The 16,420-nt window shown below is 46.7% G+C and overlaps 1 protein-coding gene across 2 annotated transcripts in view; it reads right to left on the bottom strand.

Annotated features, from left to right (window-relative positions):
• Positions 1 to 208: 208 nt before the first annotated feature.
• The window catches only part of myo5aa (myosin VAa), a 47,981-nt gene continuing 31,769 nt past the window's right edge, over positions 209 to 16,420 (bottom strand). The window contains exons 24-41 of one of the 2 annotated variants that reach the window (XM_030764869.1): positions 15,622 to 15,770; positions 15,377 to 15,496; positions 14,993 to 15,118; positions 13,405 to 13,461; positions 12,530 to 12,757; positions 11,924 to 11,932; positions 11,462 to 11,562; positions 9,046 to 9,126; positions 7,636 to 7,834; positions 5,949 to 6,042; positions 5,678 to 5,824; positions 5,272 to 5,426; positions 5,060 to 5,149; positions 4,391 to 4,541; positions 3,351 to 3,633; positions 1,626 to 1,800; positions 514 to 594; positions 209 to 361 (exon numbers count right to left, since the gene is read on the bottom strand). In XM_030764869.1, the coding sequence (XP_030620729.1) occupies positions 209 to 361; positions 514 to 594; positions 1,626 to 1,800; positions 3,351 to 3,633; positions 4,391 to 4,541; positions 5,060 to 5,149; positions 5,272 to 5,426; positions 5,678 to 5,824; positions 5,949 to 6,042; positions 7,636 to 7,834; positions 9,046 to 9,126; positions 11,462 to 11,562; positions 11,924 to 11,932; positions 12,530 to 12,757; positions 13,405 to 13,461; positions 14,993 to 15,118; positions 15,377 to 15,496; positions 15,622 to 15,770 (2,399 nt within the window). The remainder of the gene's footprint in view (positions 362 to 513; positions 595 to 1,625; positions 1,801 to 3,350; positions 3,634 to 4,390; positions 4,542 to 5,059; positions 5,150 to 5,271; positions 5,427 to 5,677; positions 5,825 to 5,948; positions 6,043 to 7,635; positions 7,835 to 9,045; positions 9,127 to 11,461; positions 11,563 to 11,923; positions 11,933 to 12,529; positions 12,758 to 13,404; positions 13,462 to 14,992; positions 15,119 to 15,376; positions 15,497 to 15,621; positions 15,771 to 16,420) is intronic. The other variant, XM_030764870.1, reaches the window with a different exon arrangement.

Raw genomic sequence — 16,420 nt, forward strand, 5'->3', positions numbered from 1 at the left:
TTTGTTGACGTTGGGTGAGATGATAAGAGTCTGTACCATTGCATTCTCTTTGATTATGTTTGTGGATTTTTTTTTATAATTTTACTTTTTTTTTTTTTAATATTTTTTTTGCTCCTTGTACCTGATGTGTGTGTGAGTGTGTGTATTTGTGTGAGTGTGTGCGTGTGTGTGTGTGTTTGTGTGAATGACATGGCTGTGATTGACAGGTCTACACACGAGTGAGGAAGCCCAGGTTGAGACTGCCGGGAATCTGAATGGTCTCCAGGCCCAGGGAGGAGGGATTAAACGGGAATGTGACAGGATAAATGAGCTTGGTGTCCATAAGGAGCTGCGGGGACTCTATCCGGTCTCGTAAGCGGTTCTGTGGGATAAAGACACACACACACACACACACACACACACACACACACACACACACACACACACAGGCACAGATGGTCAGAGCGCAGGTTTGGGAAAACACCCCACAGGCTGGCAGGAGGAAAGGCGCCTGTGAATGTTTAAGCCACTCACCTGTATGGTTCGAATAAATGTTACCGACACCCTCTCCTCAAACTCGTTAACCGGTGTGTACAGGTTCAGCACCTTCACAATCTGGAGAGACAGAGAGAGAGACAGAGAGAGAAGACAGTATTGATCATTTTTGCACCGCAGTCCTGAGAAGTAAAGACAGAGCTTTTTTGGTGATTGTTACATTTATGTTCTGCGTGTTTATTTGCTAATGATGTTATTCAAATACTGACACCTGCTGGACGAACTGTGGAATAACAATCTGCTCTCACTGACGTTGATGCTACCCCTTACCTCCGGCAGGTCACGAAGTTTGACAACTTGGATATGATTGTGAAGAAATAAACACTTGCAAAGTTGTAAAATGCAGTGTATTGTGATGTATGTACATATTACAAAGTAACCCCATGGCATCCAGGTTTTGCAGGAGTCATTAATTAAATGACAAATAGACAACTAAATGTCTGTTTTATTTTGTCATTTATATTCTGGTGGTTTGTTTATACAAAGGGAAAGAAAGAACTGACTTCCTTCACTGGAGACCTGAGCAGATTGCAGTCGTACACACATCCAGGAAACGTTTCGTCATCTGTCTGTTCTGGTTATTCCACAGAATAAATCAAAACAGAAATCTAATGCTCTTGTCAGTGTGTCCTCCTTCATCTGACCACATGACCCCTGTTACATAGAGCTGAATGTGGTGCTTTACCTGTGCGTAGGTGAAGGCACCTGTGTAGAAGTGAATGCTGTGTTTGACCTGTCCCATGCTGTTTTACCTGTGCGTAGGTGAATGCACGTGTGTAGAAGCGAACGCTGTGTATGACCTGTGCCGTGCTGTTTGACCTGTGCCGTGCTGTTTGACCTGTGCCGTGCTGTTTGACCTGTGCGTAGGTGAATGCATCTGTGTAGAAGCGAACGCTGTGTATGACCTGTGCTGTGCTGTTTTCCCTGTGCGTAGGTGAATGCATGTGTGTAGAAGCGAACGCTGTGTATGACCTGTGCTGTGCTGTTTTACCTGTGCCGTGCTGTTTGACCTGTGCCGTGCTGTTTGACCTGTGCGTAGGTGAATGCATGTGTGTAGAAGCGAACGCTGTGTATGACCTGTGCTGTTTTACCTGTGCTGTGCTCAGAGCGTTGCACATGGAGCAGATAGCCTCAGCATCCTCGTCCGTTTTCTTTTTGACCTGCAGGAGCTGTGCCGCCTGGATCAGAGGCTCCAGCGTCTCTTTGGCCCCACAGTTCATCAGGTTCTTGTCTCTCAGCCACTCCTCCAGCTGACTCACGTTGTACCTGTGACAAACACCAGACCACACAGTTAATGCAGTGTATATGTAATGTAACTGACGCAGCGCCTAACAGGGTATATGTAGTGTAACTGACAATACCCGACAGTGTATGTGTTGTGTGTAACTGATGCAGTGCCTGACAGTGTATATGTAGTGAGTCTGACGCAGTGCCTGACAGTGCATGTGTAGTGAGTCTGACGCAGTGCCTGACAGTGTATATGTAGTGAGTCTGACGCAGTGCCTGACAGTGCATGTGTAGTGAGTCTGACGCAGTGCCTGACAGTGTATATGTAGTGTGTCTGACGCAGTGCCTGACAGTGTATATGTAGTGAGTCTGACGCAGTGCCTGACAGTGTATATGTAGTGAGTCTGACGCAGTGCCTGACAGTGTATATGTAGTGAGTCTGACGCAGTGCCTGACAGTGTATATGTAGTGAGTCTGACGCAGTGCCTGACAGTGTATATGTAGTGAGTCTGACGCAGTGCCTGACAGTGTATATGTAGTGAGTCTGACGCAGTGCCTGACAGTGTATATGTAGTGAGTCTGACGCAGTGCCTGACAGTGTATGTGCAGTGTGTCTGACGCAGCGCCTGACAGTGTATGTGCAGTGTGTCTGACGCAGCGCCTGACAGTGCATGTGTAGTGTGTCTGACGCAGTATCTGACAGTGTATGTGTTTATGTCTGATGCAGTATCTGACAGTGTATGTGTAGTGTGTAACTGATGCAGTACCTGACAGTGTATGTGTTTATGTCTGATGCAGTATCTGACAGTGTATGTGTAGTGTGTAACTGATGCAGTATCTGACAGTGTATATGTAGTGAGTCTGATGCAGTATCTGACAGTGTATATGTAGTGAGTCTGATGCAGTATCTGACAGTGCATGTGTAGTGTGTCTGATGCAGTATCTGACAGTGTATATGTAGTGTGTCTGATGCAGTATCTGACAGTGTATATGTAGTGTAACTGACGCAGTGCCTGACAGTGCATGTGTAGTGTGTAACTGATGCAGTATCTGACAGTGTATATGTAGTGTGTCTGATGCAGTATCTGACAGTGCATGTGTAGTGTGTCTGATGCAGTACCTGACAGTGTATATGTAGTGTGTCTGATGCAGTATCTGACAGTGCATGTGTAGTGTGTCTGATGCAGTACCTGATCTGCATGTGTAGTGTGTCTGATGCAGTGCCTGACAGTGTACGTGCAGTGTGTAACTGATGCAGTACCTGACAGTGTACGTGCAGTGTGTAACTGATGCAGTACCTGATCTGCATGTGTAGTGTGTAACTGATGCAGTGCCTGATCTGCATGTGTAGTGTGTAACGGATGCAGTGCCTGATCTGCATGTGTAGTGTGTAACTGATGCAGTGCCTGACAGTGTACGTGCAGTGTGTAACTGATGCAGTACCTGATCTGCATGTGTAGTGTGTAACGGATGCAGTGCCTGACAGTGTACGTGCAGTGTGTAACTGATGCAGTACCTGATCTGCATGTGTAGTGTGTAACGGATGCAGTGCCTGACAGTGTACGTGCAGTGTGTAACTGATGCAGTACCTGATCTGCATGCCTTTGCTCCAGGAGCACATGTCCTTGCGGAGCAGTAGGTTGTTGAGGGTGACAGCGCCGATGATGTAGAACTGCTGCTTGACGACCTGTTTGATGAGCTCAGGGTCGGTGCCGTGCTGACACATGATGGAGTGGAAGGAGTTGAGCTGACGCAGGATGGAGTCCAGCGTGTAGGTGCCTTCGTCCGCGATACTGGACGTCCTCTTCCTCAGGCCCGTGGGCTTCAGTCCAGACACACCCTGAATGGTCTCATGCTCCAGCATCCCCGAGACTGCACGACACACCAGTAAACACACACCAGTTACATCAGCATCAGACCATTACACACCAGTAAACACACACCAGTGACATCAGCATCAGACCATTACACACCAGTAAACACACACCAGTGACATCAGCATCAGACCATTACACACCAGTAAACACACACCAGTCACATCAGGATCAGACCATTACACACCAGTAAACACACACCAGTCACATCAGGATCAGACCATTACACACCAGTAAACACACACCAGTTACCTCAGGATCAGACCATTACACACCAGTAAACACACACCAGTTACATCTGATCAGACTTTTACAGTGTGTGTATGTTTATGTTTGTGTCTATACACACAAATCTCTCTCTCTCCCCCTCATTCTCTCTCTTTTACACACACACATACACTAACTACTTCTTTCTTTCACTGATTCTTTCTTTCTTAGAATAGATGGGTAGATAGACAGACAGACAGACAGACAGACAGAGATTGAAAGCAGGGAAGAGCAGGGAAAAAACCCCCCAAAAAACCCAGAGCAGTCTGCTGATGTGATCCCGTTACATAAACAAAGGAATTACATCTACAGACAGAGAGAGACATTCACTTTGACCAACAGGAGGGAGAGAAAGGCAGGCAGAGAGAGAGAGAGAGAGAGAGAGAGAGAGAGGCTGACAGAGAGAGAGGGTGAGAGAGAGAGAGAGAGAGAGAGAGGCTGACAGAGAGAGAGAGAGAGAGAGAGAGAGAGAGAGAGAGGCGTCTTACCGATCATGGGCTGTAGGATGTTCTCCATGCATTTAATGAGCTGCTGATAGATCTGAATGGCTAGATCACTGAGGACCTGCCTGTACTCGGCCAGGTCAAAGTTGGACAGGCAGTGCTCATTCTGCTTGGTCGAGTTGAACTTCATGAATTGCTAAGAAAAATCGCACACAAAACATAAACAGGGAAGAGATTTATTTATGTTCATGTGTGGCAGGCAATAAAAAAATAAAACCACACAAACACAACACAGGGCTGGTTTCACGCTGATATATGAAAGTGTGTGAGTCAGACGCTTCACTGTCCGTGTCAGGTGTACTTGTTATATCTAGTTAGTAATATGTAGTTTTGTTTTTTTTTTTAAATACTGTATGTTGTAGAAGTTTTACTCTTTACTCAGTACTTTCTGTTGTCATATTTATTACTCAATGCTTCTTTTTTTTTTTTTTTTTAGTTGTCCTCAGTATTTATTGTGCGTTATTTATTTCTTTTATGTAGTATTTATTTGTTATTTGTTTTTATGTGGCACTGTGGTCTTTGCGTAATGCAGTCTCGTTCCCCTGTATGTATGAGTCATGCATATGTGGAAATGACAATAAAAGCAGTCTAGGTCTAAGTTGGGCGTGGCCTGGTGGTGGGGAGCAGGAGAGATGGGCGTGGCTGACGTCTCACCTCATCTCCACTGTACTGCTTCAGACAGTGCAGAAAACGGCAAGTGTTTGAGAGCCAGAACGACACGGTCTCAAAGTCATCCCCTCTTTTCTGTCAAAACAAACAAACAAACGTTTTTGATTCGCTGCTGAGAACATGGCTAAAAGCATGTCTCCCGGTCACATGACGTGTGTAAAACACTGTGTTATCCACGCTGCGGGTGGTTTTCCTACCTTGAGGATCTTCTTGATGCTGTTGATGGTGGAGGTGAGCAGCGAACGCACTTTCTGATCGTCGTTGACGTAGTCGGCGTGACGCAGACACATGAAGAGGATGTAGGCAGGCAGACCAGGGATGAAGTTTACTGCAACACCTCTGGGCTTCAGCTCTGTGGCGTTACACACACACACACACATACACACACACAAAACAGAAAATGAGAAAAGAACAACCATTACATTTTTATGCACGGGTGAATACTTTACTTTGTCTTCCATCTTTACCATTTGACTCAATCTCATTCCTTTAAAAACCTGCCCCAAACAACAAAAACACCACACACACAGGTCTCAAACTCCCTTTATTGTTTTTACGTGGTAATGCTAAGCATGTCTGCCACCCAGGATCCCATGCTCTCACCCAGGATGAGGTTCTTGACCAGCTTCAGCTCGTCCTCCTTCTTGTACTCCAGCATTCCCTGGAAGTCTTTCTCCCGCCGTGGGATGTTCACCGGCCGTATGGACTCATCCACCATCTGACCCGGAGAGATGTTCTCCACCTGCCCTCCTGCACGGCACACAGGGACAAAGAGTTTCACCTGGCGTCCCCAAACAAACAAACAAACAAACAAACAGACGGCTGCAAAAGCAACGCCAGTCGACCACAGTCGGACGCCTTCACGTCCGTTTACCTTCCAGTTCGCCGATCTTCTTGGCAAAAACCTTGAGCTGTTTCTTGAGTTTGCGGACAGTTCGGTCCTGTTTCTCCAGCTGCTCCATGAGATCCTGCGGAGAGAGGTGGACCGAGATCGAGAATTAGACAAAGACCAGGGCGTAACATGAGCGTCTGAGACTCTGGGGGGGGGGGGTATCAGGGGCAGTGAACATGTTTTTAGTGCATCAGGATCTGTCATTGGCGTTGAAGCAGGTTAAAAAAAATCTTCTGATTGAGTCTAAGACAGGGGGAGCAAATTTAAGCTCTCTCTTAGCTGGGCGGATGGAAACAAAGCCTCTGGTCATCCAAGTTTTTCACCAAATCACAAACATAGGTTTTCCACATTATTCTATAGGGGCTGGGCGGGGGAGGGGGGGGGGGGCACCTTGATAGGTTTGATGAGATATTAAATTCTATAAGCTTCTATATTGTGTAGTATTCCATATTAAACAGTACTTGGAACAACGTCATATGAAATGACATGACATTGTTCCTTAACTTCCCAAGTCAGTTACTAGGCATGAGGTGTTTAAAGTGCCTTTGTTGAGAATGACAGAAACTGTTGTTTTGTGACAAAATACTTGTAGTCATTATTAGTTATAAGGCAGGGGCTCAGGATAAGGGTGAAAATGCACCCGTTCAAACTGTGCTTCCATCACCCAGTGTCAGTGATTAGAGAAAGAAAGAGTGCACAACAAATTTGGCCTCCGTGAGTTAGGACACACTGCGTACAGAGTTAGAGTCACAACTCGAAGAATCCTGCACAAGGCTGTGCCACACAGTTAGTGCTCACACACGTGCAAAACACACACACACACACACACACACACACACACACTCTCTCTCTCACGCACACACACACACACACACACACACACACACACTCTCTCACACACACACACTCTCTCTCTCACGCACACACTCTCTCACACACACACACTCTCTCTCTCACGCACACACTCTCTCTCTCACACACACACACACACACACACACACACACACACACACACACACACACACCACTACATACAATCATCCGCCGTAAAACGTTGAGTCGGCAGATTCGAAATTTCTTTGGGTCGTCAGTTTGAAGACTTTCCTGTGAGGTGAGAGCCAGAGAAATGAATACCTCTGAAAGAGGGAAGACCCTAACACACAGCTCTGACCCTGACACACAGCTCTGACCCTAACACACAGCTCTATGTCTCTAAGCTCTTCAGAACACACAAACACACAGATGCAGGTTCTTTCTGGTCACTGAGTGTGAGCATACATAAGCTGTCATAAAATTTGACTCAGTCTTTTAAGTTTGTTCCTAACTGTTGCCTTTTTGGCCGAAAAAGGACACTGTTCTACAGCATACACTCCCAGTATGATGGACATTCAATCCAAATCTTCACCTAGCCAACCAAGACACTGTTATTTCTAAAGCTTCCATGGAATGTTATTACAATGGTTTCAGCCCACGTCTATATAAACAGTGGGCTGCACAGAGCAGGAGGTTTGTGTAGAGTTTGATTGTGAGTGTGTGGGCGTGTGATGGTGTGTGTGAGAGAGAGAGTGTGTGTGTGTGTGTGTGTGCGTGCATGTATGCATATGTGTGTGTGTGTGTGTGTGTGTGTGTGTGTGTGTGTATGCGCGCATGTGGATGCATGGACACCCACCAGGTTCTCGTTGGTCAGGCGTGTGATCTCGTGCTGGAGGCTGGCTTCGATGCGCGCCTCCGGGGGCAGCTGGAGGTTCTGGGCCAGGAGCTGCTGCTGTCGGTTGTTCTCCTCCTTCATGCTCTGCAGCTCCCCACGCAGCACCTCCACCTCGTTGTCGTGACTCCGCTTCTGCGCCTGCAGCTGGGACTCCAACAGTCTGAAAAACGGAGAGCGAGCGAGAGAGAGAGAGTTAGGAAACGAAAGACCGGAAGAGAAGAGGGGAGACAGTCAGCGATTGGAGACTGAAGAGACCTGCAGTAAATGTCACATCAGCATGTCGTGTAGCTGCCAGAACTGAAGCATAGGCTGGGGAACATGCCTCACACCCCTTCAGCCTTAGCTCTGCTCCAATCAGCTTCTCCGTTGCCGCACAGCTCACACATGTCAGCGTGTCAGCCAGCCAATGGGCACAGAGCATGCAGCCGGACTTCAAATCAAACTAAAGAAATGCCAACGTGTTTGCTTTGCCTAAACGTTGCTGCTAGAGCGGTACTGACGGTGAAAGAGAAATAGTCCAAAACTCAATGACTGAGTCCATTACTCAGAAGTTCAGTACTGGAGGAAGTTTCTGCGCAGCACCTGATTGGCTGACTTGTTGTCAGTCAAGTTGGCGCTTGTTCATTTTAAGAGGGTGTTTATCATACCGCACTGTTAACAGAATGAGGAATGTCTTGAGTGCTGAAACTGTTTTTTCACCAAAATATAAGGACAAAAAAGGGGAAAAATATTGAATTTGAGTGACATCTAGGAGGCTATATTTTTGTGTAGACTATTTCTCTTTCTCGAATGTTTTGCTTTACTCGCTTCACGAAACGTCACGATTTACTTTTCAAATATCGTGTGGGTTTATCAGTCTGAGTCAATACACAGGCAGAGTGAGTCGTCTGCTACGTTCATTTAAAACACTTAAGTTTGTACATTCCGTGTGAAACCTTTATCTATCTACCTTTGGTAAGACAACGCAATTTACATACACCGCTACGACTAGCGATGAGCTAAAACCATTAACATGTGAATCAGCCTACCGGCAGGCGAGAGAGTGAGTACAGGTAGTACGTGAAAACATACGGGTTTATTAATTAGGCAGTAAAACACTGCAATTTGTTAATGTGCACACTTTAAATAATTAAAAAAAAAATCACCACTATCACTACACACGTCTCTGTAAAAATGAGTAACTGAGGTTAGTGAAAAGCATCTGAAAACTGAAAGTTGAAGTAGAGAGGTCAAAAGGAGGATGGATGGAGAGAGAGAGAAGAGGGTAGAACCCATACATTCTTTGTTTTTCATGTACACATGCACACACACACACACACACACACACACACACACACACACACACACACACTCCTCTGAAACACAGATAACCTGTTGGTCTCCTTTAAGCCCTCATACACCAGCCATAGTTCTCCATCCTCATTCAGTTTATGGAGGTCTGGGATGGGGGATCTGACAGGCAAAACAGAAAAACACAAAAAAGGGAGAAACAAAAAAAAGGCAACACAGAAGAGAGATGGGGGTGAGTGAGGGGGGAGGGGTGGGGTGTGGATGAAGGGGTGAGGTCAACAGACATATAAAAGACATGTGAAGAAGTTCTGAGTGGCTTGAAAGACTAAAACAAAGTCTGCTCGCTTTGAGAGGACAAGGATCAATAACAGTCTGGAAACAAAGAGATAAATCTAACTGATTTATGATAAACATGGACAGAGCTGAATAAAGAGACTGGGGAGGAGGGGGGGGGGTGTTCCAGAAGGCAGGTTTAGTGATAAATTCTGAGTTAACTCAGAGGAAGTAATAAACCTCCTAACAGAAGAGCCCTACGGCTTCGTTTTGCTATGAAAATGAAGCCAAGCCGTAGTGCTCATCTGTTACGAGGTTTATTACTTCCTCTGAGTTAAATGAGTTTTTACGAAACTCGCTTTCTAGAATACCCCCCAGATAAAAAAACAACAACAACAAAAAAAAACACAGTGTATCTGTAAAGAAAACAATAACAGCACGAGCAACAAAGTCATCAAAATGACCTAACGAAGGGCCGAGACATCCCGAAAGCCGTCGTTAGCGGGCTCTCGCGTGGGCCGTCTCTGAAGCGCATGTTTGTTTGTTTGTTTGTTTGTTTTGCAGAGAGCTTGTATCGCATGCCGTCATGCTGGTTAGAAGCTTCTGCAGCAGATCTTTTCCCTTCCTGCTGATTGGACCACATTCCCCAAACTTCCCCTAACTGCAGTCCTGCTACTTCACAGCACACAGCAAAGAGACTAACCGGTCACTACACATGGTTTAACAAAGGGTCAGGAACCTATGCAGACAATCCACAAACCTCCAAACCAGCTCCCTTACCATCACAACACCAACCTCTACTCCACGAAAACTCCTCTAAAACATGCATGTTATTAGTAATACTTATACATTACAAAGTCATCCTCTGTTCTGTTATTTTTTTTCTCTCTCTCCAACAACAGAGAGAGCTCTGTAAAACAAGATTAATTATAATCACGATCAGTGTTATCTAACCTCGAATGATACTGTCTGAAGGTTAGTCTGAACTGAAGGAGAGAAGCCATTCTTTGGTTGCCAGAGCTGTTGTTTCAAATGGAACATTCTCCATGCTTGTTAGTGGGCGTTTCTCTCAGCGAGAGCTCTAGGCTGGCTATGGACTCCTGGGTTAGGCCTATCAGTGCAGGACAGAAACACTGTTGGTTCACTGCCGTGCAAAAAAAAAACAAAACAAAACAAAAAAAAAGGAACTGTGCAGTCATGCACTCCGCCCCCTCAGACGACGCCTGGCCAATCAGAAGTTACCTCAGTCTATTCACCAGCTCGTTCACTTCGAGCGGCCTGCGTAAAAACCTGGGCGATCTGGGCGGGGCAGAGAAAGGCGTTCAGTTTCACGCTGAACCTCCACTAGGAGATTTCAGTTCTTCTCCAAAGCGATCAGAAAATTGTGCGATTTGACACATAAAACAGTAATGTAGTGGAGCTGTTGGCAGAACATGACTATGTGCTGTGATTTATGGGAAGTGAGACACACAGGTTGAATGAGCTAGATCAAAGACTTCAACACGACAGATGTTTCTGAGTCCGACTATGTCAGAACAGAACAGAACAGAAAAGCTGCAGCACACTTGACATCTCCTACAGTGTGTGTGTGTTGAGTGTGTGTGTGTGCCCATGGATGTGTATGAGGGTGTATGAGTGTGTATGTGTGTGTGACCATGGGTGTGTATGAGTGTGAGTGTGTGTGTGTCTGCTGCTAGAACATCCTGCAGCTTTCTGCTTGATTCTTTTACTCTGTCAGTACCTCCAGTTTGGACTCACTCACTCACTGACTGCCTTCTCATAATGACAAGCTCTCTCAGGCCTAGCTAACGACACAGCTATGAGAAAACATCTGCTTCACATTCACTCAGTACGAGAAAATTTTGGAGTAAAAACAGTTAACATAATCAAACTGAGAGTTCTGCACGTCTGATTCTGTAAACAGGCGTGCATTTCCTGTCCGACTGAAGATCAGCTTGTTCAGTCAAGGCCTGATTGAGTGAGTGTGCGAGTGAGCGACTGAGTGAGGGAGTTAGAACGAGATAGAGAGAGAGAGAGATATAGACAGAGAGAGAGAGAGAGAGAGAGAGAGAGAGAGAGAGAGAGAGAGAGAGAGATGCCCACTGCTGGAGGTACCTGTTGGCATCTTTGAGGCCCATGTAAGCCTGGAGAGAGATAGACAGAGTGTGAAAGAGAGAGATATAGACAGAGAGAGAGAGAGAGAGATGCCCACTGCTGGAGGTACCTGTTGGTGTCTTTGAGGCCCATGTAAGCCTGGGTAATCTCCCCAGCATCCTTCATCTTCTGAACATCCTCCACATAGTGCATTGGCTCGGTCATGGTCTCCTGCTCAGAGACACAGAGATAGAGAGAAAGAGAGAGAGACCGCGATCAGCGCGGTCAATTCAACCAGGCTCCATGTGAAAACCATCATGATTCGTGACCTTTAAAACACTGCCCTGGCAGCAGGCAGCAAATGATGCATCTGTCTGTTTACTCTGAGTGCTTCTTTGTGATAATGGAGGAGCTAATCTAAGCACTTCACTCTAATTCCCTCATGGACATACATGTTTATCACATACACAAACACACGGCAGACGTGAGTGTCGCGATAAAAACAGAGGAGCATGTGGCCGTGGTTACAGTCCAGAGCAGGCAGTGTGGGGGGTGGGGGGGTGGGGTGGAGGGTTGAGAAAACAGGCTGTACCTTTTCATCCTTCACGTGAAGGCATTGTGAAAAAGGAAAGAAGGGGACAGAGACAAGTTTAAAAAAAAAGACATTAGTGAGAGACATGGGACAATGACCATTACAGAACAATCTTTTTGTTACTCCATGCATATGTATGTTTGGGTAAGTTATCCAGTCAGCTGACAAAGACAAATGAAAGTCAAGACACTCCAATAGCAGTGATCCTAATCCATTTTCCCACTGAACAACTTCTGCTTGAAATCCTGCTTTATGAAATACTTTACCCTGCAGTAAATATTCATTATATACGACCCTGCGGAAGAGTTCATCTGACCTATAACGAAAAACACTCTTAAGAGAGTTAAATTAAGACTGGTAAAGTTCTAGATCTAGACCTGTAAGATGGTGTTTCACCAGAGGAATCGAATCGCAAATCCACGGAGTGAGAAGTGCACAGAGCTGATCAGAATGCAGGAGAGAGAGTTTGTGCTGTGTTTTGTGACTCGGGCTTTTGTGATGTCACGAGGAGGTGGGTGGGGCTTAAGGACAGTCGGTCTGAAGGGGTCAGTCACATGACAGCGCGGTGCTGAGTGATGGCGCGTCTGACGGAGCCCGTCCTCTTACCTTGTGTTGCATGGCCTCCTTCTGGCTAACCAGCTGGGAGCGCAGGATCAGCACCTCCTCCTTGCGGACTTCCAGCTCCTCGTTGGAGGAGTTGAGCTGGTCCAGGAGCACCTTGTAAGACGGAGAGCCCGGGGCGGCCGAGCCGGCACCGGCATTCCCGCTCAGGGACTGCCGGATCTCGTTCAGATTGTGTTTCAGCTTCTTGTTCTCCGACTCCAGCTCCTGGCGCTACAAACGACAAAGCACAGTAGAAAGTGAGAGAGAGAGAGAGAGAGAGAGAGGGGATGAGAGAGAGGGAGGGAGGGAGAGAGAGAGAGAGAGAGAGATAGAGGGAGGGGTGAGAGAGAGACAGAGAGAGAGAGAGAGAGAGAGAGAGTGAGAGAGAGTGAGAGTGAGAGAGAGAGAGAGAGAGAGAGAGAGAGAGAGAGAGAGAGAGAGAGAGGGAGAGAGAGGGAGAGGGGGAGAAAGAGAAGGAGAGAGAGAGAGAGAGAAGGAGAGAGAGAGAGAGAGAGAGAGAGAGAGAGAGAGAGAGAGAGAGAGAGAGATGGCCAGTGGAGTAAGATGGAAAGTCTGTCTGAAAACCTGATCGTTAAAAGAAAGCTCTCTCTTTATGAATGAGTGCCTGCAGCCTTTGAAAAGCTTTTCCTGTACGTGAGATGCGGGCGCGCACCCAGGCCTCAGTGAAACAGAAGAACGGTGGATATTGTGGTGAAAAACCACTTCAGAGCCCACAGGGAAACAGTCTCAAGTCCTTCGGTTACACTGAGACAGTCTGAGGTGGGGATGTGGAACAAGAGCAGACTGACTGGCGTGGGAGAAATGCCAGGGGGTTAATGAGGGACCAGTCTGTGGGCAGACAGCCCAGACCTTCGTACCTTAAGAGACTCGTACTCCAGCTCTGCACTGCGTGCCTTCTTATGCTCCTCATCGTCCTTACGACCAGAGGAAACGGAAACACAAAACACAGGTTTGAGATTAAGACGGAACAGGAATTGTTTTCAGAAGAAAAAGATGACAAGCACATACTATTTATAATTACACAACTGAAGGCACTGTTATTCTCTCTGTGACTCTGAGAAGTTTATCCTTGATATAAAATAAATAAACTGGTACTTAGGAGGAAAAGAATAGTATTTTACATCCCGGATTAGCTTTGGTGAGGGTTTAGTCATAAAGGACAGGTCAGTCTGTACTGTACCCTGGATTAGCTTTGGTGAGGGTTTAGTCATAAAGGACGGGTCAGTCTGTACTGTACCCTGGATTAGCTGTGGTGAGGGTTTAGTCATAGAGGACGGGTCAGTCTATACTGTACCCTGGATTAGCTGTGGTGTGGGTTTAGTCACAGAAGACAAGTCAGTCTGTACTGTACCCTGGATTAGCTGTGGTGTGGGTTTAGTCATAAAGGACAGGTCAGTCTGTACTGTACCCTGGATTAGCTGTGGTGTGGGTTTAGTCACAGAAGACAAGTCAGTCTGTACTGTACCCTGGATTAGCTCTGGTGAGGGTTTAGTCATAGAGGACAGGTCAGTCTGTACTGTACCCTGGCTCTAGCTGTGGTGTGGGTTTAGTCATGGGGGACAGGTCAGTCTATACTGTACCCTGGATTAGCTGTGGTGTGGGTTTAGTCATAAAGGACAGGTCAGTCTGTACTGTACCCTGGCTCTAGCTGTGGTGTGGGTTTAGTCATAAAGGACAGGTCAGTCTATACTGTACCCTGGCTCTAGCTGTGGTGTGGGTTTAGTCATAGGGGACAGGTCAGTCTATACTGTACCCTGGATTAGCTGTGGTGTGGGTTTAGTCATAAAGGACAGGTCAGTCTATACTGTACCCTGGCTCTAGCTGTGGTGTGGGTTTAGTCATAAAGGACAGGTCAGTCTATACTGTACCCTGGCTCTAGCTGTGGTGTGGGTTTAGTCATAAAGGACAGGTCAGTCTATACTGTACCCTGGCTCTAGCTGTGGTGTGGGTTTAGTCATAAAGGACAGGTCAGTCTATACTGTACCCTGGCTCTAGCTGTGGTGTGGGTTTAGTCATAGGGGACAGGTCAGTCTATACTGTACCCTGGATTAGCTGTGGTGTGGGTTTAGTCATAAAGGACAGGTCAGTCTATACTGTACCCTGGCTCTAGCTGTGGTGTGGGTTTAGTCATAAAGGACAGGTCAGTCTGTACTGTACCCTGGCTCTAGCTGTGGTGTGGGTTTAGTCATAAAGGACAGGTCAGTCTATACTGTACCCTGGCTCTAGCTGTGGTGTGGGTTTAGTCATGGGGGACAGGTCAGTCTATACTGTACCCTGGCTCTAGCTGTGGTGTGGGTTTAGTCATAAAGGACAGGTCAGTCTGTACTGTACCCTGGATTAGCTGTGGTGTGGGCTTAGTCATAAAGGACAGGTCAGTCTGTACTGTACCCTGGATTAGCTGTGGTGTGGGTTTAGTCATAAAGGACAGGTCAGTCTGTACTGTACCCTGGCTCTAGCCCGCTGAAACTGCTCCTCTCTTTTGTCCAACTCGTTCTGCAGCGACTGTTTTTCTTGTTCCAGTTCCATCACTCTCTTCTGTAGCTTCAGGAACAGAGACATGTCCAGAGCAGCCTGGGAGGGACAGAGGAGGAAAAAAAAAACAAAACAAAAGAATGACATCACAACACAACAACATCAGTTTGCAAATGATCTCATAAATCATTATACACTATTTCTGTACTCGCCCGACGCTCATAAAACATACTCCAAGTGGTGAAGTACGTTTTAAAAAAAAAAAAGAAAAAAAAAAAAAAAGCTCTCCGTCTTGGTTCTACCATAGACCGTGCCGTGCTCGGAGGACAAGACATCGTCATAATTCTCTCTCTGTACTCTCACCTCCCCTCCTCGGGAGCTTTCTTCGGACTCCACCAACTCGGAGGTGTAGGTGCTTTCCGATTCGTTGCTGCTGTGGGTGGAGTCTGTGCGCCTGTGGCCTGGCTTGGGAATGTTCTGTGGAGCAGAGATCACACTTTAGTTCCAGAACTCTGAGAGGAACTATCCCCGAGGGGAGATGGTGTAGTATGTAGCGTGAATGTGAAGCTCGCTCTCTCGCTCTCTCTCTCTCTCTCTCTCACCACATTGAGGGTCATCTCCTCTTTGAGGTCGTCGTAGCGTTCCTCCAGGCGAAGGTGCTCTGTCAGGAGGTTCTGGTAGCGAGATCTCTCCTCGTTCAGCTCGTTCTCCAGCTGCTGTGTTTCTTGCTGCAGAGCCTTGGCCATTTTCTCTGTCACAGAGACACACACAGTGTTAAACCGCGCTCTCGCAGAGTTAAACCGCGCTCACGCAGAGTTAAACCGCGCTCACGCGGCGCTAAACCGCGCTCACGCAATGTCAAACCGCGCTCACGCGGCGCTAAACCGCGCTCACGCAGAGTTAAACCGCGCTCACGCGGCGCTAAACCGCACCTCGCATAGTGTTAAGCCGTGCTAGCGCAGAGTTGAGCCGCGCTAACACAGAGTTAAACCGCGCTCACACGGAGTTAAACCGCGCTCACGCAATGTCAAACTGCGCTCACAGTAAAGATCTGAGATCAGTGGCTAAGGCAATTTACAGACAGTTCTCTAGAAACAGCCAATGCATTTTTAATAACGACAAACTGAAACTGGAATTTTTCACAGGGAATACATTATGCGACTCTAAATGCAATATTTAAATCCTCTAACCAGCATCTCTGTGCTTATTACACGGAAAAGACGTGGTCATTCGCTGTAAAAGTCAGATTTTTTCTCCCATTTTACACATCAATTTGTAAGAGAAGCTAAATGTTTACTAGGAGCTGCATAATCATACTATAACAGTAAACACCACACATGCATAGTTTGGTGTGTACAAACACACACAAATGTGAAAATGACCTCACAAGCTGTGTGTCAT

Source organism: Chanos chanos, chromosome 2 (assembly GCF_902362185.1).
Source record: "Chanos chanos chromosome 2, fChaCha1.1, whole genome shotgun sequence".
NCBI lineage: Eukaryota > Metazoa > Chordata > Actinopteri > Gonorynchiformes > Chanidae > Chanos > Chanos chanos.